Genomic DNA, 22,269 nt, shown 5'->3' on the forward strand with positions numbered 1-22,269 from the left:
GAACTACAGAGGAATTTAAGAGATCTTTCTATAAAATAAATTAAAAAGCCCGATTACCAACTTCCTTAGGTAGAAGATCAGAAATCTTCACTTACCCAAGCAATGATTTCTTCTTCAGTTCTTTCTGTTTTAACTTTTTCTTCTTGTTAATCAAGTTTAGTTTTTTCTTTGAGCGTTTTTTTCGCTCCTTCATTTTTTTCTTATTTTTTTCTTTTTTAGATTTCTTTTTCTTCACTTTGGCTGGAGGACCTGCGGTCAAAGCTTTGAGTTGTTCTTGAAACATTCTGAGCTGTCAAGTGATAAAAGGAAGATAATTATTTACTTTAAGTGTGGCATACAATATTGTAAAATTCCATACAGGTTTCCAGTTCCTGGCTTACAAGAGCAACTATGAAGCATGATTAAGAGTAACCAAATTTTGCTGAAGCAAGCAAGTCACCGTGTCTGATGCACAATTTAACATTTACGCAAACTCAGGTATTGGTCTTTTTTTGTGTGACCTGGTGTACATTTCATGCAACATACATCAGATTTTAATTTACATTAAAGGGATACTAAACACAACTGTTTTCTTTCATGATTCAGATAGAGCTGCAATTTTAAGCAACTTTCTAATTTACTCCTTATCATTTTTTCTTTGTTCTCTTGCTATCTTTATTTAAAAAGCAGGAATGTAAGCCCATTTTTGTTCAGCACTTGGGTAGCGCTTGCTGATTGGTGGCTAAATGTAGCAAAATCATCAAACTCTACCCAGGTACTGAAACAAAAATGGGCCGACTCCTAACCTGACATTCCTGCTTTTTCAAATAAAGATAGCAAGAGAACAAAGAAAAAATGATAATAGGAGTAAATTAGAAAGTTGCTTAGGTTTAGTGTCCCTTTAATCATTTTCAACTACTAGCACGGGGGGGTGCATCTCCTTAATCTTGATCTGTTTGGAAGAGCAAGACAGGCTGGTTCACAGCACTACCCTAAAGAATAAAAAATAAATCAATAAAATAATGACAAGTAGCGAGAAGGAAGAGACTGCAGGAGAGAGAAGAGAGGCCATTTTGGGACAATCTCTCCGGATGAGACAATTGAGACCTCTGCTTAAGACAGCAGTATTTGGGAGCCTTTCATATGTCTTAATATTTCCGAGTAACTGTTCAGGATTGGGAGGCTGGGAGTCAAGAAAGGAGTGTCAGAGAAAGATTTTAATCAGTCTTGGGGGGGGGGGGGATTATCTGGTTTTTAAACATTTAGCTAATTTTTTACTTTATGGATAAAAAAAAAATATTTACTACATTGCAAAAAATCTCCTGACAAAAAAAATATGCATTCAAAAATGAAATTGCTTTGCATTTCTGGGACACACCGCTTGAAAAGCCTATTGAATGCTTGTTTAGCTTCCTCTGCGGTGGCCAATTAAAGCCGTATATGATCAAGCTCCTCCAGATATCAACCAATCACTGTGCAGCATGTAGGGAAATCCAAAGTTATTATTTTTTTAAATCACTTGAGCGTTAGTTTAGGGTACTCCAACATCTCCATGTCTGATGGTCTATGGCGTGCCAGCATGTGCGTGTCCGATAGTCTACAGCCTGCCAGCATGTGAATGTCCGATGGTCTAGGATGCAACAGCATCTGCATGTCTGATGGTCTAGAGTGTGCCATCATATGTATGTCCGATGATCTAGTGCACAAGCATCTGCATGTCCGATGATCTAGTGCACAAGCATCTCCATACCCGATGGTCTAGGGTGTGCCAGCATGTGCATGTCCGATGATCTAGGGCACCAGCATGTGCATGTCTGATATTGCCACGGCACACTGGTTGAAAAACACTGGTCTAGGGCACCAGCATGTGCATGTCCGATGGTCTAGGGCACCAGCATGTGCATGTCCGATGGTCTAGGGCACCAGCATGTGCATGTCCGATAGTCTAGGGCACCAGCATGTGCATGTCCGATAGTCTAGGGCACCAGCATGTGCATGTCTGATGGTCTAAGGTGCGCTAACATCTATATGTACGATAGTCTAGGGAGGGCCAACATCTGCATGTCCAACATCATAAGTGCGCTGAATTCCTCATTTAATACACGTCAATAGAGGGGTGCACAGCAAAATTCATTCCAGATATTGCTTGAGATCTAAGTTGAGGGCAAGTAGTGGAGTTCCTCATGTAGTTCTCTGCTATACTATTAATAATAATGGTTTACAACAGACCTAAAATAGCGCTATATTTTATAGCTGTAATTTGTATTCTGCTAGAACGCAAAACTAAACTCACCATTTGTAATATGAGCGCAAGAATACACTAACTCCCTGCACTATTCGTCAAAAGTATAGCGTGTGGTAGGAGTTTAATCCCTGTTAGGATGGTTTGGATAAAATATTTACCATCCACTCGTGATACCAGATTGTGCAAAGTACCCTGCGCTATCGATTGCGCTCTACTTGTAATCTAGCCCTTTATGGTGAATTACATTTTGAGTTTAAGGTCCCTTTAATGTAAGTGTGGGATTTGTGTTCTAATGTTATCTGAAGGCATTGGCTGCACTTCCTACAGTGTACGTAAAAGATCATACGCTATGTCCCTGCTCCCGACAATGAGACTTCTCTTATCTCCTATATAAATATGCTTTCATATTCAGCACCACATTCTATCTGTGCATCTCCATATTACATAGTCCCAATCTGCTCTTCCTGTATAATATCAACCCCATTTTACTCATTATTGTACACATTCTACCATTTGTGCTTCAAGTAACCAAGCCTGATGGGACCACAGTTGCTCGCACTAGTTTATCTCCATTTCATTAGTCCATTAAAAGGTATCACATTTTTTTATTAGTCGGAATTAAAGGGACAGTCAAGTATAAATAAACTTTCATTATTCAGATAGGACTTTTAATTTTAATTGACTTTCCAATTTACTTTTATCATCAAATTTGCTTTTTTCTCTTGGTATTCTTAGTTTAAACTAAACATAGGTAGGCTCATATGCTAATTTCTAAGCCTTTGAGGGCTGCCTCTTATCACAGGCTTTTTAAATCTCTTTTCAACACAAAGAGACAGAAAGTACACGTGGGCTATATAGATAACACTGTGTTCACGCACAGGGGGTTATTTAAGATTTAGCACAAAACAATGCTAAATTTAAGACAATAGATAATAAACAGTCACAGTCATGTGATCAGGGGGCTGGAAGAAGGTTCCTAGATACAAGGTAATCACAGAGGTAAAAAGTATATTAATATAACTGTGTTGGTTATGCAAAACTGGGGAATGGGTAATAAAGGGATTATCTATCTTTTAAAACAATAGCAATTCTATGGTTGACTGTCCCTTTAACAAAAAAAACTGCATTCATCTAATCTAGCTGCACAAAATGCAGAACTCTGCTGCCATCATGTGGCCATGAAGAAGATCACATTATGCTATACGGGGAATATGTTCTTTGCTTTTTACGTTCTGTATATCTATGGCTCTGTAATTCATTAGGCACACATTCAGCGACAAGCTACAGATGGGATTTTCTGTGTTACTGAGGTGCATCTGTAGGCACGTGATCAAGGAGTCCATGTCTGATTTTCTCTTATTATTTGAAGTAATTTTTTTTAACATATGTAAAACAAAAACACTCATCTGAGAATTAACAAAAAGCTGAGCACAAGTCTCTATTTGCCCAACAGCCTAGTGATACCCAGGTAGCAAGCAGTGTTAGCACACCATGCCTTTCACAGGAGAGAAATTGACTGCAGTATCTTAGCTTCAGCCTACCCTAAAAGACAGTTATACATTGAAATACGAGGCAATATCCCTATGAACAAGGCAATGCAACATACCCCAGATAGATTTAGCATTGTTAGCGAAGTGTAGTTGCATCACTGTAGACTTTTGTTCATTCTCAGATATAACTACCTAGTTTTTGCATTCCTAAATGACTCTTCTTCTTGTAACCCTAAGAGTAATAAGGGGTAACCAGATGTGTTAATACATAATTACTTAAAACAAATATTCTTATGACACTCAGCTTACCTGCTCCTGTAAAAGATAGAGAGTGTCCACAGCACCTTATGCTTAAAACACTTCCTTTATTAGGACAAGATTAAATACATGCAATGTTTCGGGCCCTTCAGCCCTTAATCATGCATGATTAAATGCTGAAAGGCCCGAAACGTTGCATGTATTTCATCTTGCCCTAATAAAAGGATTTTTTTAAGAGTAAAGGTACTGTGGACATTTGTGAGGTTCTAGCAGAAAACCTCAGCCTGCACTGGCACACCTGCTGTATTATTGCTGGGAAGCTTTTACATTACCTGCTCATGTAGCAAAGCCAAGCCCCGCGCCCTTTCATCTTCAGAGTCAGAAAAGCAGCTATTTTCAGATGAAGAGCTACTGCTGCTCCCATTGGATGAAGCTTTATACTTTTCAGTCATAGTCTCAACAGGTTCATCTGGTACTTTGGCAAACATAATTTCAAAAACATCCTAGAGGTTAAAACCAAGCCAAGATGTCAGTATTATATTAATTCAACTACTGATGTAAAAACTTAATAGGGAGTTGTGATAAAAGCCTATATCATAAATTCTAACATACCTGTAATTTTCTAGCCATGTTGACAATTTCATTTTCTGGTGGATTGTATTTGTAACAATTTGTGAACATCAGTCGAATATCAGAAGCAAACTCTCGTGTATCTTTGTATTCTCCATTCTCCATTTTAGCCTTAAAAACAAACAAATATTGCAGCTCTGTAGTTGCTTTAAAACACACAATTAAAAAAATCCAACAAAAATAAAGAATGAACTTCCCCAGTACCCAAATATTTTCAAATTGAAATCAATCAAAGCTAGAGCATGGAAATACCCGACGGCCCCAAGCAAACCGTAATAGATTTACAGGGTTGAGGAACTCATGTCACTAAAAGGTTATGGGTTTTACAATCTACAAGAGATTTTTTTTTGAATAATTTAAAAGGGACAAGAGTCTAAACCAAAATTGTAATTGTTTAAAAAGATGGATAACCCCTTTACTACCCATTTTGCAGCCTTGCACAACCAACATTGTTTTATTAATATACTTTATAACATTTAAACCTCTAAGCTACTACAGACAGACCCCTGATCACAAGCTTTTTTTATTAGCTTTTCGCAACTGGCTAATCCATGTGAGCCATACAGATAACATTGTGCTCACTGCTGTGGAGTTGTGCAGGATACAGCGCTAACTGGCTAAAATGCAAGTCAATAGATAATAAATAGCCATGTGATTAGGGGGCTGTCGGGAGAGGCTTAGATACAAAGTAATAACAGAGCTAAAATATATATTTATATACCCATGTTGGTTATATAAAACTGGGAAATGGGGAACAAAAGGATTATATATTTTAAACAATAACAATTTTGGAGTTGACCGTCCTTTTAAAACCTCTTGGAAAGGAATCGACATTAAATAAACTATATTCCTATCTCACATCCCTCAGCCAGCCATGCTTCACTGATTCTAAACTTAAAGGGACACTGAACCCAATTTTTTTCTTTTGCGATTCAGATAGAGCATGCAAATGTCTAATTTACTCCTATTATCAATTTTTCTTCGTTCTCTTGCTATCTTTATTTGAAAAAGAAGGCATCAGCTTTTTTTTTAGGTTCGGTACTCTGGACAGCACTTTTTTTATTGGTGGATGAATTTATCCACCAATCGGCAAGGACAACCCAAGTTGTTCACCAAAAATGGGCCGGCATCTAAACTTACATTCTTGCATTTCAAATAAAGATACCAAGAGAATGAAGAGCATTTGATAATAGGAGTAAATTAGAAAGATGCTTAAAATTTCATGCTCTATCTGAAACTCAAAAACAGAATTTATGCTTACCTGATAAATTACTTTCTCCAATGGTGTGTCCGGTCCACGGCGTCATCCATTACTTGTGGGAATATTCTCTTCCCCAACAGGAAATGGCAAAGAGCACAGAAAAAGCTGTCCATATAGCCCCTCCTCAGGCTCCGCCCCCCAGTCATTCGACCGACTGTTAGGAGAAAAAAAGGAGAAACTATAGGGTGCCGTGGTGACTGTAGTGTATAGAGAAAGACATTTTTCAAACCTGATTAAAAAACCAGGGCGGGCCGTGGAAGCATAAATTCTGTTTTCTCCAACATTGGTGTGTCCGGTCCACGGCGTCATCCATTACTTGTGGGAACCAATACCAAAGCTTTAGGACACGGATGAAGGGAGGGAGCAAATCAGGTTACCTAAACGGAAAGCACCACGGCTTGCAAAACCTTTCTCCCAAAAACAGCCTCCGAAGAAGCATAAGTATCAAATTTGTAGAATTTGGCAAAAGTGTGCAGAGAAGACCAAGTCGCTGCCTTACATATCTGATCAACAGAAGCCTCGTTCTTGAAGGCCCATGTGGAAGCCACAGCCCTAGTAGAGTGAGCTGGGATTCGTTCAGGAGGCTGCCATCCGGCAGTCTCATAAGCCAATCGGATAATGCTTTTCAGCCAGAAAGAAAGAGAGGTAGCAGTAGCTTTTTGTCCTCTCCTCTTACCAGAGTTAACGACAAACAAAGATGAGGTTTGTCTAAAATCCTTTGTTGCTTCTAAATACAACAACTTTAAAGCACGAACTACATCTAAATTGTGTAACAAACGTTCCTTATTTGAAACTGGATTCGGACACAGAGAAGGAACAACTATTTCCTGGTTAATATTCCTGTTGGAAACAACTTTCGGAAGAATTAAGATTAAAATTCCTAAGATCCTCTCCTTTCTCCAAGAAGGTTTGGATAAGGGATTGTCAGCAAGTTCTCTAAAAGGACAGATTTCTGCTTTATCTGTCTTGTTACACAAACGACTGGCAGCTGTGCCAGATGTACAAGCCTTTGTACAGGCTTTGGTCAGAATCAAGCCTGTTTACAGACCCATGACTCCTCCTTGAAGTCTAAATTTAGTTCTTTCAGTTCTTCAAGGGGTTCCGTTTGAACCTTTACATTCCATAGATATCAAGTTACTATCTTGGAAAGTTCTGTTTTTGGTTGCTATTTCTTCTGCTAGAAGTGTTATCTGAATGGAACACCAGATAGGGTGGATTACACTGCAAAGCAGATAATTCAGAAACTCTTCTAGCAGAAGAAATAGCAACCAAAAACAGAACTTTCCAAGATAGTAACTTGATATCTATGGAATGTAAAGGTTCAAACGGAACCCCTTGAAGAACTGAAAGAACTAAATTTAGACTCCAAGGAGGAGTCATGGGTCTGTAAACAGGCTTGATTCTGACCAAAGCCTGTACAAAGGCTTGTACATCTGGCACAGCTGCCAGTTGTTTGTGTAACAAGACAGATAAAGCAGAAATCTGTCCTTTTAGAGAACTTGCTGACAATCCCTTATCCAAACCTTCTTGGAGAAAGGAGAGGATCTTAGGAATTTTAATCTTACTCCAGGAGAATCCCTTGGATTCACACCAACAGATATATTTTTTCCATATCTTATGGTAAATCTTTCTAGTCACAGGTTTTCTGGCTTGGACCAGAGTATCTATCACTGAATCTGAAAACCCACGCTTGGATAAAATCAAGCGTTCAATTTCCAAGCAGTCAGCTGCAGAGAAACTAGATTTGGATGTTCGAATGGACCTTGTACTAGAGGATCCTGTCTCAAAGGTAGCTTCCATGGTGGAGGCGATGACATATTCACCAGGTCTGCATACCAAGTCCTGCGCGGCCACGCAGGAGCTATCAGAATCACTGAGGCCTTCTCCTGTTTGATCCTGGCTACAAGCCTGGGAAGGAGAGGGAACGGTGGAAACGCATAAGCTAGGTTGAACGACCAAGGCGCCACTAATGCATCCACTAGAGTCGCCTTGGGATCCCTGGATCTTAACCCGTAGCAGGGAACCTTGAAGTTCTGACGGGACGCCATCAGATCCATGTCTGGAATGCCCCATAATTGAGTCAACTGGGCAAAAACCTCCGGGTGGAGTTCCCACTCCCCCGGATGGAAAGTCTGACGACTCAGAAAATCCGCCTCCCAGTTGTCTACTCCTGGGATGTGAATTGCAGATAGGTGGCAGGAGTGATCCTCCGCCCATTTGATGATCTTGGATACCTCTCTCATCTCCAAGGAACTCTTTGTTCCCCCCTGATGGTTGATGTAAGCTACAGTCATCATGTTGTCTGACTGGAATCTTATGAATCCGGCCTTCGCTAGTAGAGGCCAAGCCCGGAGAGCATTGAATATCGCTCTCAGTTCCAGGATGTTTATCGGGAGAACAGACTCTTCCCGAGACCATAGACCCTGAGCTTTCAGGGAATCCCAGACCGCGCCCCAGCCTAATAGACTGGCGTCGGTCGTGACAATGACCCACTCTGGTCTGCGGAAACTCATTCCCTGAGACAGGTGATCTCTTTGTGGATAGGAATAGCAGTCAGCTGCAGAGAAACTTTTAAATCCACGGTAGTCATATATTGACCCTCCTGGATTGTAGGTAAAATTGTTTGAATGGTTTCCATTTTGAACGATGGAACTCTGAGAAATTTGTTTAGAATTTTTAAATCCAGAATTGTTCTGAAAGTTCCCTCTTTTTTGGGAACTACAAACAGGTTTGAGTAAAACCCCTGACCTTGTTCCACAGCTGGAACTGAGTGTATCACTCCCATCTTTAACAGGTCTTCTACACAATGTAAGAATGCCTGTCTCTTTATTTGGTTTGAAGATAAGTGAGACATGTGGAACCTTCCCCTTGGGGGTAGTTCCTTGAATTCTAGAAGATAACCCTGAGAGACTATTTCTAGTGCCCAGGGATCCTGAACATCTCTTGCCCAAGCCTGGAGTGAAGAGAGAGAGTCTGCCCCCTACTAGATCCGGTCCCGGATCGGGGGCTACCCCTTCATGCTGTCTTGGTAGCAGCAGCAGCAGGCTTCTTGGCCTGTTTACCCTTATTCCAGCCTTGCATTGGTTTCCAAGCTGGTTTAGTCTGGGAAGCGTTACCCTCTTGTCTAGAGGCTGCAGAGTTAGAAGCCGGTCCGTTCCTGAAATTGCCAAAGGAACGAAAATTGGACTTATTCTTAGCCTTGAAAGGCCTATCCTGTGGGAGGGCATGGCCCTTTCCCCCAGTGATGTCTGAAATAATTTCTTTCAATTCTGGCCCAAAAAGGGTCTTACCTTTGAAAGGGATATTAAGCAATTTTGTCTTGGAAGATACATCCGCCGACCAAGACTTTAACCAGAGCGCTCTGCGCTCCACAATTGCAAACCCTGAATTTTTCGTCGCTAATCTCACTAACTGCAAAGCGGCATCTAAAATAAAGGAATTAGCTAACTTAAGTGCGTGAATTCTGTCCATGACTTCTTCATATGGAGTCTCCATATTAAGCGACTTTTCTAGTTCATCGAACCAGAAACACGCCGCCGTAGTGACAGGAATAATGCACGAAATTGGTTGGAGGAGGTAACCTTGCTGAACAAAAATCTTTTTAAGCAAACCCTCCAATTTTTTATCCATAGGATCTTTGAAAGCACAATTGTCCTCAATAGGAATAGTCGTGCGCTTAGCTAGGGTAGAAACTGCCCCCTCAACCTTAGGGACTGTTTGCCATGTGTCCTTCCTTGGGTCGACCATGGGGAACAATTTCTTAAATATAGGCGGTGGGACAAAGGGTATGCCTGGTCTCTCCCACTCCTTATTCACTATGTCCGCCACCCTTTTAGGGATCGGGAAGGCATCAGGGTGCACCGGGACCTCTAAGAATTTGTCCATCTTGCACAATTTTTCTGGAATGACCAAAGAGTCACAATCATCCAGAGTAGATAGCACCTCCTTAAGTAATGCGCGGAGATGCTCTAACTTAAATTTAAACGTCACAACATCAGGTTCTGCCTGTTGAGAGATTCTTCCTGAATCTGAAAGCTCTCCCTCAGACAAACCCTCCCTCACTGCCACTTCTGACTGGTGTGAGGGTATGACAGATAAACTATCGTCAGCGCCTTCATGCTCCACTGTATTTAAAACTGAGCAATCACGCTTTCTCTGAAATGCTGGCATTTTGGATAAAATATTAGCTATGGAATTATCCATTACTGCCGTTAATTGTTGCATAGTAACAAGCATTGGCGCGCTAGATGTACTAGGGGTCGCCTGCGCGGGCATAACTGGTGTTGACACAGAAGGAGAGGATGATGAACTATCCCCACTACCTTCATTTGAGGAATCATCTTGGGCAACCTTATTAAATGTGACAGTACTGTCCTTACTTTGTCTGGACGCTATGGCACAATTATCACATACATTTGAAGGGGGGACCCCCTTGGCCTCCATACATACAGAACATGTTCTATCTGAAGGTACAGACATGTTAGACAGGCTTAAACAGGCTAATAATGCAAAAAAAACTTTTAAAACAAAACCGCTACTGTCTCTTTAAATGTTAAACAGAGCACACTTTATTTCTGAATGTGTGAAAAACTATGAAGGGATTATCCAATCTTTACCAAATTTTCACCACAGTGTCTTAATGCCTTAAAAGTATTGCACCCCAATTTTCAAGCTTTTAACCCCTTAAATGAGGAAACCGGAGCCGTTTAATCAAAAAACAATCTTTAACCCCACTACAGTCCCAGCCACAGCATTTGCTGCGACTTCACCTGTCCTTAGGAGTTATACGATACCAAATTAAGCCTTCCAGGAACGTTTTCAATGATCACCAGACCCTCTCACATGCAGCTGCATGCACTGCATCCAAAAGAAACTGCGCAATTATGGCGCGAAAATGAGGCTCTGCCTACTATAGTGCACAGTTGTAATGGTCTTAGATGAATTCGAGCAAAAGGAACGATGTCCATTGCTGCAACCATCAACCCTACTACTTCCATGCACTGAGCTATGGAAGGCTGCAGAATAGAGTGAAGAACCTGACAAGCGTTTAGAAGCTTTGACTTTCTGACTTCTGTCAGGAAGATCTTCATTTCTAAAGAATCTATTATTGTTCCCAAAAAGGGAACTCTTGTGGACTGAGACAGGGAACTCTTTTCTACGTTCACCTTCCACCCGTGAGATCTGAGAAAGGCTAGAACAATGTCTGTATGAGCCTTTGCCTTGGAAAGAGACGACGCTTGAATTAGAATGTCATCCAGATAAGGTGCCACTGCAATGCCCCTTGGTCTTAGAACCGCCAGAAGGGACCCAAGCACCTTTGTGAAAATTCTGGGAGCAGTAGCTAGTCCGAATGGAAGAGCCACGAACCACATACTCTTCACCATCTCCGTGGAGATGCTACTTGTTCAGAGCGGCAAATAGAATGACTGGGGGGCGGAGCCTGAGGAGGGGCTATATGGACAGCTTTTGCTGTGCTCTTTGCCATTTCCTGTTGGGGAAGAGAATATTACCACAAGTAATGGATGACGCCGTGGACCGGACACACCAATGTTGGAGAAAGAAAAAATTTGGGTTCAGTGTCCCTTTAAACACTCACATAAGACACAATCTTATCTCCTTTCGCTCACCATATTTCTTCTTCTTGCAGCTGGGGATGTCTCACCTAACCCAGGTCCACCCTCTGATTCCCTCAGTTCACTACCCCAAATGACACCTCATACACCTTGCCCATGTAACCCTCTAAACCTCATTAACTGCACCTCTATTAGTACACCCCAATTCTCTTGTACCCTTTGGAATGCACGCTCTGTATGCAATAAGCTTACATCTATTCACAACCTATTTATTTCACGTTCACTTAACCTGTTAGCCCTCACTGAAACTTGGCTTTCCTCCTCTAACACAACTGCTGTAGCCTCTCTGTCCTACGGTGGCCTGCACTTCAGTCACACTCCCAGGCCAGGAGACAAAGAGGGGGGGTAGGAATTATCCTGTCTCCACACCGTACCTTTCACTGCATTCCCTCACCTCCTCCTCCTCTTTCCTTCTCATCTTTTGAAGTAAATGCTATCCGCCTGCTCTCCGCTGTAGCTCTTCGTGTTGCAATTATCTAATCGGCCCCCTGGCCCAGCATCACAATTTCTGGACCACTTTGATGCCTGGCTTCCACATTTTCTCTCTTGTAATCTCCCTTCTTACATTTTAGGGACTTCAACATACCTGTTGATAATCCTAACATGCCTGCTGCCTCTAAACGTCTATCCCTTACCACCTTTTTTTTGGCCTGTCCCAGTGAACAACATCTCCAACCGACTGTGAAGGCAACTCCATAGACCTAGTCTTCACTAATCTCTCTGCCGTTTCCAACTTCCTTAACGTCCCCTTACCTCTCTCTGACCACCATCTAATAACTCTCTCTCACTCTACCTACTACACCTTTGCAAGCCCCCAAAAAACTGCTACCTTGCAAGAATTTAAATGACTTGGATTTCACAGACTTTTCCACTCAACTGAATCATCTGCTCTCCAACATTTCATCCATCTCTTGCCCAAACCTCGTGGCTTTACAGTATAATTCCGCACTAAAATCAACAACTGACAAAGCTGCACCCTCCACTGTTCACAGTACATCAATCACTCAACGGCAACTCTGGCACACTAAACAGACCAGATATCTTCAGCGATGTTCGCAGGCTGCTGAACGGCAGTGGAGGAAACCATGCACCTGTGCTGATTTCCGGCATTATAAATTCATACTTAAGTCCTATAACTCTGCGCTCAGCCTGGCTAAACAAGTCTATTTCTCCTCCCTTGTGTCATTTTACAAATCCAAACCTAGAAAGCTGTTCCTAACCTTTAACTTACTTCTACGTCCGCTTGCACCCACGCCCACTACCAACCTCCCTGCTCAGATTATTGCTGATCACTTAAAAAATAGAAAATTGACACCATTAGAAAAGATATCTGCACCTCACACCCCTCAAACCCAGCAATCATACCCACCCCTTCTATTAACAAAACTCTATGCTACTTCCCTCCTGTAACAGAGGAAGAAGTCTCTGTACTCCTATCCTTGGCTCATTTCACAATCTGCCCACTTGACCCTATTCCTTCACAACTTCTTCCCTCTCTCTCTGCTTCACTAACCCCTACCCTCATCTCTTTAACCAATCTCTCACCGCTGGCACATTTTCTGATACATTCAAGCATAGGTGACTCATACCAATCCTAAAAAAGCACTCGCTTGACCCCTCCACCCCTTTTAACTATCGGCCGGTCTACTTACTTCCCTTTGCTTCAAAATTATTGGAATGACTGGTCTATAAATCAGCTAGCTCAATTTCTCACAACTAACTCCTTACTTGATCCACTACAATCTGGTTTCCGCCCTAAACACTCAACAGAAACCACTCTTACTAAAAGTAACAAATTACCTGAATCGGCTAAAGCAAAAGGCCACTACTACTACTTACTAATTCTTCTTGACCTGTCCGCTGCCTTTGACACAGTTGACCTTCCTCTCCTCCTAAAAATACTACATTAATTTGGCCACCAGTACACAGCCCTCTCCTGGTTTGCCTCATAACTCTCAAACCGCTCGTTTTCAGTTTGCTTTAACATATCTTGTGATCCTATGTCTCTCTCTGTTGGAGTAATGCAAGGCTTTATCTTGGGTTCCTTGCTTTTCTCTCTCTATACATCCTCTCTTGGAAAACGTATAGCCTCCTTTGGATTCTAGTACCACTTATATGCTGATAATACCCCAATCTATCTTTCCTCTCCTGATATCTCTTCCTCTTTACTCAACAAGATTTCCAACTGCCTATCTCTGCAATTTCCTCTTGGATGTCTTCACACTACCTCCAACTCAATCTGTCCAAAACTGAGCTGCTTCTTATTCCCCCTCTTCGAGACATCCAACACCTGACATTTCTCTGATGGTTGAAGACTCTATTCTCAACACCTCACCCCAGGTCCGCTGTCTTGGGGTCACACTTGACTCAGAACTCACATTCAACCCACATATACAAGCACTTAACAAATCATGCTGTTCACACCAATGCAACATTTCCAGACTTCGTCCCTTCCTTACTCAAAAAACTACAAAAATACTAATTCATTCCCTCATATTGTCACGTATTGATTATTGCAATCTACTTCTAAATAGCCTTCCAAAAGACTGCCTCTCCTCCATCCAATCTATTATGAATGCTTCGGCTAGACTCAGCCACCTAAGTCGCCGATCTACATCAGCTGCTCCACTCTGCCAGTCTCTACACTGGCTCCCCATACACTCCAGAATACAATTTAAAGTATTACCCTAACTTACAAAGAACAGTCTAACTCCCAACTATATTTCCTCTATCATCATGAAATATTCCCCATCCCGTCCTTTTCGATCAACCTCTGACCTATGTCTCTCCACTCCCATTATCTCTACGTCCCACTCCCGTCTCCAAGACTTCGCACGTGCTGCTCCTGTCCTTTAAAACCCTCTACCCCGCTCCATAAGACTATCTCCAACCTTGTATAGCTTCAGACGCTCCTTGAAAACCCATCTATTCGGAGAGGCTAACCATCTCTCTTCTATCTCTCATCCTAACCAAACTAATACATGAACTGCCTAACTCACTGCTGCAACTACAACAGATGTGACAAGCTACCCCAACCTTATGTCTCTGCACCCTAAACCAGTAGACTGTGATCTCTCCGGAGCAGGGCCCTCCTCTTCCTGTACTAGATTTATTTAGTTTTGTTACGTTTTGTATTTTATCACAAATCTGTGTCATTGTATATCACTGTACCCAGCACTACGGAATTTGGCGGCGCTATACAAATAAATGATAATTAAAGGGACAGTGAACTCCAAAATTTATATTGTTTAAAAAGATAATCCCTTTATTCCCAATTCCCCAGTTTTGCATAACCAACAGTTATATTAATATACTTTTAACCTCTGTGATAACCTTGTATCTAAGCTGCTTTTGACAGTCCCCTGATCACACAACTTTATTATCTATAGACTTGCATTTTAGAAAATTAGTGCAGTGTCAGCCACAACTTCTCGGGAGTACGCACAATGTTATCTTTATGGTCCACATCAATTAGCAGTCTTTTGTTGTGAAAAGCTAATAAAAATGCATGTGATCAAGAGGCTGTCTGTAGTGGCTTAGAAACAGGCAAATATTTAGAGGTTTAAATGTTATAAAGTATTAGTATAAATGTTGGTTGTGCAAAACTGGAGAATGGCTAGTAAAGGGGTTATCTATCTTTTTAAACAAACATTTTTGTGTTGACTGTCCCTTTAATGTTGAAAACCTAATACCCTTTTCATTTATTAGGCACAACTTTGAAGCAATTCTTAATTCTCTCTCTACTCTATCTTGAGGAACCTTCAAGGTGGAAACATTCATCCGATTTATTTGTACCATGATAATTTTTTGTTTTACATTTTTTCCCTTTATTATTTCAAAGATTATTTGAGTAATATGTAAACTTTTTTTTTTTTTTTAAATTCAAAAAAAGATAAACCAAAAAATAATAAAAAAATGGAAGGAGCAGAACTTACTCTGATAGTTCCAAGATCCATTGGATCATTCATTCCATCCACACAATCAAGCAAGCCAAGAGTTGAAGGATCTACAGGTTTATAAAATGGCCAAGCATAGGCTTCGTGTTTTTTTGACATCATCTCATTAAGGATACTGTTACAGTGCTTCAGCTGTTCGGATAAAGGATTGCTTTTCACTGGATGCTGTGAATCAGGGAGGTCTCGTCCTGGTGGTTCAACAAATCGAATTTTCTCTGGTCCAGCAGGGATTTTATTTTGCTTTGTTTCATTAAAGGTTGGAGAAGATTCACAGCTGGTTGTATTTAGTGATAAAGTAGGAGTAGTTGTGTCTGCTTTCCTCTTAATACCTTTCTTTACCTGGAAAGCACAAAAAGCAAAACATACTACACCATATTCATTATTTTTCACAAAAAGTTTTAAAGGGTCATTATAGTTTTAAAAAAAAAAAAAAAAAAAAAAAAAAAAAAAAAAAGCAAAGCATGCTCGAATGTGCATAAATTACATGCTTTAAGACTATTGACCCGGACTACTGTGTGTTTAACACCTGCAGTAAAATTACTGCCTGGGACTCACAGCGCAGAGCGGAAAACGCTGCAGATCCAATCAGCAGCGCTAGTCACACACAAAAAAAATAAAATATAGTTTTACATTTATTGTTTTTATTATTTTTTTCCCCCTTAAAACAAACAGGCTAGCACACTCACTGGACTTTAATATTGCTGTCTTTTATTAATTAACATTTTAGTGATGTCTCCCCTTCCTCAAAGTACAAGCAATTGTGTACAAACAACTGCAGATATGATGTTTATATATTATCTGCCATGACTAATGTACAGAAGTGATCATAAGAGCCCTCAACAGATGTCCATATGTCCGATTGGATCATTATCTCAAACTCTATTTTAGGTTTGAGCTCAAATACTATCATTAGATCTCAGGTAAAGTGATAGGACCCAATTAGGCCCCATCATATGCAAACCTCTACATGGAGAATTATAAAGTAGAGATTATTTAAATGTATAATAAACACAAGTATTTTTTAGATACACCAATGATCTGTTTGTGATCTGGAATGGTTCAGAGCTGGTTCAAAGAACTGACTCATCTTCCATAGTCGGTTAAATTTAAAATAAAATTTTAATACATCACCAATTTTGGATCTACAGATTCATAAAAAATGGATAACAAGATGGCCACTACATTATTTCAGAAAACAACAAACTTAATTTCACATGCCTCTTGCAGTCATCCAGGCTTTCTTGTTAGAATGATTCCACATACTCAAAAACAAAGAGTGGTAAGAAATAATACAGATTATATTAACAAAATACATAAACTTATGAGCGATACCCATGCTGCACAAACTTTCATCATAATCGGCCATGCAAACATTATTTGCAGTATCGCTCACAAGCTGACCTAATCTAGAAGACATCTATGAGAAATGAGGATAGAAGGATGATAAAAGGAATATAGACTCTTCTTAAGAAAACATTGGCATATACTGGAGTCCAATCCCAGCATTCCATTTAATAAATGAGAGCTACCTAGAGTTGGATTCAAAAGGGGAATACTTAAGGGTCCATGATACCCAAATGTTGAAACACTTGAAAGTGATGCAGCATAGCTGTAAAAAGCTGACTAGAAAATATCACCTGTACATCTCTATGTAAAAAATAAAGATATTTTACCTCAAAACGTCCTAGTATTTAAACCACATTGCAAAGGACTTTAAGCAGCAAATCAGTATGCCTGTGCCGGGACAGCTAAGGGAGTGAGCTTTGTGCACACATGTTATTTCCTATTCAGTTTTAGGAAGTTTACTATGAAATTTCATGAGAGTTACGTGAAATCTCATGAGATCACAGTAAGAGTTCATGACCTCAGCACTGCTGATTGGCTGCAGTTAATTTCTTCATTTTTTTTACCTGCAGATGCGTATAACTTTTTACACAGAACTTACTCTGGTGAGCTGAGGAGATTGTGAGGTAAAATATCTTCCTTTTTTTACATAGAGATACTCAGGTTATATTTTCCTGTCAGCTTTTTACAGTTATACTGCATCAGTTTCAAGTGAATTAGCATATGAGTATTATGTCCCTTTAATGGACAATTGAGGTTAACTGACCATGAACATTGTTTTAAGAATGCTGGCTAAAACTGAGAAGACAGAATCATATTGGTGTCCTAGTTGTACATCATGCAATATTCCATTATCCACATAAAAATAATTAGTTCTACATAAACTATTTAATCTGCACTACACTACTAAGTACATAGTATATCTGTTTAGTAGTAATTGTGGAAAAATGTATGTAGGCAAAACTGCTGATGACATATGCACCCATACGGCCAATCACAGGTCAGCAATTTGTTCAGCACTTGCTACAGATAAGAGTGATCAGCCTGTAGCCAGGCATCTTCTGGAGGATGAACATTGGTAAGTGACCTGACATTCATCCTTATCTATCATGTTCCACCACTAATCAGAGGTGGGGATTGCAATAAGAAATTGTTGCCACCTTGAAGCTCGTAGAGGAATACTGATCACTATTTAAAAATAGGTTTATTAAAGGGGACAGCAAAGTCAAAATTAAACTTTTATGATTTGGATAGAGCATGCAATTTTAAACAACTTTCCAATTTATTTCTGTTATCAAATTTGATTCGTTCTTTTGGTATCTTTTTTGAAGAGTCAAACTAGGTAGGCTCATAAGAGCTCAGGAGTGTGCATGTGTCTTTAGTAGTTTATGGCAGTAGTGTTTTGCAACATTATTTGAAGCTTTGTTATACAATTAAATAAAACCTAAGAACATGATAGACAGTATTAACTTAAAAGTTACATTAAACACTGTTCCCTACCTCCCTCTAGTCATGGGTGCTGCCATGTTGAAATCTCACCTTTTGCTGCACTCCAGTGCTGGCATGTTTGCATGTGGCAGTAACTCTCTTTCAGATACCAAAATGAAGGCACACATGATTGGAGACAGGGGCATGCAATGTATGAATATCTACTATAACAGGTAAATGCATTTATATCATTATGGGCAAAATAATATATATATAATTTTATTTTTTATAGGAAGGAGGAATTGTGAAAACGGCGCAAAATTGGTACTTGCCTCAGCAGTGAACGCTACTGAAACTATACTAAACCCTGTGCTGCCCCAAAATACCTATTGTGGTTGTTGGGTCCTCAAAATCCCCCCCCCAACCTCAATAAGAAAGAAAATGGTAAAACAAGAAGTAGTAAATTGTGATGGGCGCTCAGTGTGTCAGACTAATAATATAGTATAATAATGAAATTAGTATTAAACAGAATTATATGTATAGTTACCAATAAGAAACAATTTGTCAGAATATAGCAATAGAAACAAGTATCACTATATAGACAGTTGTCTTCACAACGCTTATTAAATAAAAACATGCAGTGTTAGACAGCTGTTAATGAGCATACAGTAAATAGTTACAATGTATACAATATAGCAAAGAATATTGAGAGGCCAAAAATCTCAATAGAAGATTCAAAGCTAGAGGCTACAATTCCTACAGATTATCGGAAGCAATGAACAAAGTAAACAAAATGGACAGAAAACAACTTCTGAATACAGGAAAAACTAAAGATCAAAAGAAAACAAATGAGGACCTTGGGCAGGTAAATTTTGTAACTACATATAATGAAGGTGCATTGGAAATAAAAAAAATATAATAAAAAACACTGGCACATTTTGAAAAAAAGATAACTTTCTTAATTCAATTACCACCAGAGAGCCAAGATTAATTTTTAGTAAAAATCAAAATCTAAAAAACATCTTGGCCCCAAGCCAATTGAAATCTAAGGGCAATTCAAAAACAAACTGGCTCAATAAAGAGACAGTTGGATTCTTTAAATGCAATAGAAAAAACTGCATAGCCTGTATTCATCACTTTTCATCAAACAAACCAACCAAAGATATCCTGTCCACTGTGACTAACAAACAATATAAAATTGAGAGTCTTTGCAACTGCCGGACAGAGTATGTCGTGTACCTATTACAATGTGGGTGTGGCCTTCAGTATGTGGGGCGAACCACAAGACCTTTCAAAAAGAGGCTACTGGAAAATTAATAATATCGAATCTGGAGAGAAGAATCACAGTTTGTCTGCCCACTATAGAGAGAAACATAATCATATTCCAATTTGCCTTAGAGGAACAATAATTGAGCATGTACAAAACAACAAAAGAGGGGGGGATAGAGAAGTGAATCTCCGAAAAAGGGAGACTTACTGGATATATACTTTAGGTACATTAAATCCCAAAGGTCTCAATAAGGATATTGACCTTGCGGCATTCCTATCATAATAAATATATATATATATATATATATATATATATATATATATATATATATATATATATATATATATATATATATATATATATATATATAAAGAAACACAGAGAAATCCTTTAAAAAAAAAAATGGAGACAATATGAATAAGGACTGAAAAATAAAATTCTAGAGAGAAAAACCAAATAGAGATGTTTTATTTACATTTCGGTCCCTCTGGCTACTCAATTGTGGTTTTTCCTGAAACATGTAGGGCATTCCAAGGTAAATTCCTGGCACTCTGTTATTTGTTTTACTTTTTTTCAAGATTACATATTATATTACATATTTGATTACATATTTGAAATACATATTTCATTTAATAGCAATCTAAAATTGGATAGATAGCTTTTAATCTTTAGTATATTTTAAATCAATTTTTTTAGCAATACTTAATTTTAATCTAATTCAATTTTATTCTAACTTATTCTACTAGTTATTTTTTAGCTAAATAGGGTATCTATATCTGAAGTAGGAATATATATAATTTTTATAATACTTACCAATTACGGACAAGATATTAAATAGAGTATAACAAATCATGATTATTTATTATTAACATAGGGGGTATTTCTAAAGACAATTATACCCATCAAATTAAAATCACTTTGATATTCTTCCGATAAAAACCAAATTTCCCAAATAAAAATTAAAATTTAAATATAAATTCTTCAACTATTTTTAAGCTCTTTAGCTTAGCTACAAAATATTCAAATGCTTCGTTTACCCCACTAGATATAGGTAACTTCCTATAGGAATACTAAGGAAATGTCTTTAGGGTTTTATATTGTTATGATATGTGTAAAGGCGTATTATCAATAAGGTTTACTACATTTTCTATGACATGCAATTTTATATAATATTAATTTAATACCACAATCCAATGCAGAATGAACTAAGTGTCATTCGTTTTTTGCAAATCACTTTTTAAGCTTGTAAATTTTTACATAACAATAAATATGAAACTGTTTATTATTGCTGTTACCATTGCCGTTTGTTAATGGTCCTGAATATGATCTATAAAGACTGGGGAAAAAGGGACAACTGTTGCATATGTGTTCATTTGCCTAATGCTGCCAGTTTCCAAAATGGACGATCCGATACACATTGTATACCGAAACCGGATGTCATGTGATTTACTAAACTCCAATCGAACCACATAGGGGCGTGTCGCAGCTCCGCTTTAAATCCGATGGGTAATCTCACAGTCGGTAAATTCCTCTGATGAAGAAGGTTGCATATGTCCAAGACCTTCGAAACGCGTTAGGACTCTTGTATAGCACGCTGCTAGTGCGAGACTTTTGCACTGTATGTTGCTGGCGTATTTTAAACTACTTATATTTTCTATACTGATTGCCATTTTTTTGAGCTTTTGTTACCGCACTAGTTGTAATATTTTGCGGTCACGCTCAAAACGGTTTTAACCAAATCTGCTAATAAAATACCTCATAATTTACTGAGGTTGTAATGTGTGAGTAAGATTTTTTTGACTCATTGTGTGTATAACTCTCTACCAAACGGGGTTGCACTATTATTGTTCCCTTTCTCTTCTCATCCATTTATATGAGCGGAACATCTGAAAGGAAGACAGTGACAAGTCTTGGGACACCTGAAAGACAAAGGAAAGTTTCTAATTCTACTTACCCTGCGCGACACTTACCTCATACGGATTGAGGTTAAGGAGAGTAAGTAGAATCCCCTGAGGGGAACGTGTTATTCCTGGCACTGGGACTCCCTCTCTTGGCTTTCCACACAGAATCACATATGGACTCTAATTTTATCTCTAAATGCATGCTTTTACTTTGTGCTTAACATTGCATTAGTCACTATTGGTGGTAAAGTAAACTAGCACAATTTTTTCTGTTCATTGCGATTTTTTTGTGCTCATAATGATTTTTTATAGATCCTATTTACCTTGTAATATACCTGGCTTACGAAACTGCTATATTGTATACATTGTAACTATTTACTGTATGCTCATTAACAGCTGTCTAACACTGCATGTTTTTATTTAATAAGCGTTGTGAAGACAACTGTCTATATAGTGATACTTGTTTCTATTGCTATATTCTGACAAATTGTTTCTTATTGGTAACTATACATATAATTCTGTTTAATACTAATTTCATTATTATACTATATTATTAGTCTGACACACTGAGCGCCCATCACAATTTACTACTTCTTGTTTTACATTTTCCTTTTCTCTAAAAATTGTATTTTAAAATGCATTTAAGTATATTTTTTTTTCTTCAAAGAATGTTTCTGAAAAAAAAGTTTTTATGCTTGTGGAGGTGTTACTATCCACCATTGGATATTTGTGTGACCTTAAAATACAGAGTTTCTCTCCCACAGACCAGTTGTGCGCGTCCTGTTAATTTTAAAGTCCACTTTATCAGCTTCAACTGCCTTTTTATGCATGATAAAATATTAATTTAAACAGTGCTACTTTGTGTGCATTTCAT

At 38.8% G+C, this 22,269-nt stretch overlaps 1 protein-coding gene across 1 annotated transcript in view; it reads right to left on the bottom strand.

Annotated features, from left to right (window-relative positions):
- The window catches only part of BRDT (bromodomain testis associated), a 119,963-nt gene that overhangs the window by 95,821 nt on the left and 1,873 nt on the right, over positions 1-22,269 (bottom strand). The window contains exons 3-6 of the mRNA XM_053693704.1: positions 15,432-15,791; positions 4,585-4,713; positions 4,305-4,475; positions 96-289 (exon numbers count right to left, since the gene is read on the bottom strand). Coding sequence (XP_053549679.1) covers positions 96-289; positions 4,305-4,475; positions 4,585-4,713; positions 15,432-15,791 — 854 coding nt within the window. The remainder of the gene's footprint in view (positions 1-95; positions 290-4,304; positions 4,476-4,584; positions 4,714-15,431; positions 15,792-22,269) is intronic.

This window comes from Bombina bombina, chromosome 10 (assembly GCF_027579735.1).
Source record: "Bombina bombina isolate aBomBom1 chromosome 10, aBomBom1.pri, whole genome shotgun sequence".
Taxonomy (NCBI): domain Eukaryota; kingdom Metazoa; phylum Chordata; class Amphibia; order Anura; family Bombinatoridae; genus Bombina; species Bombina bombina.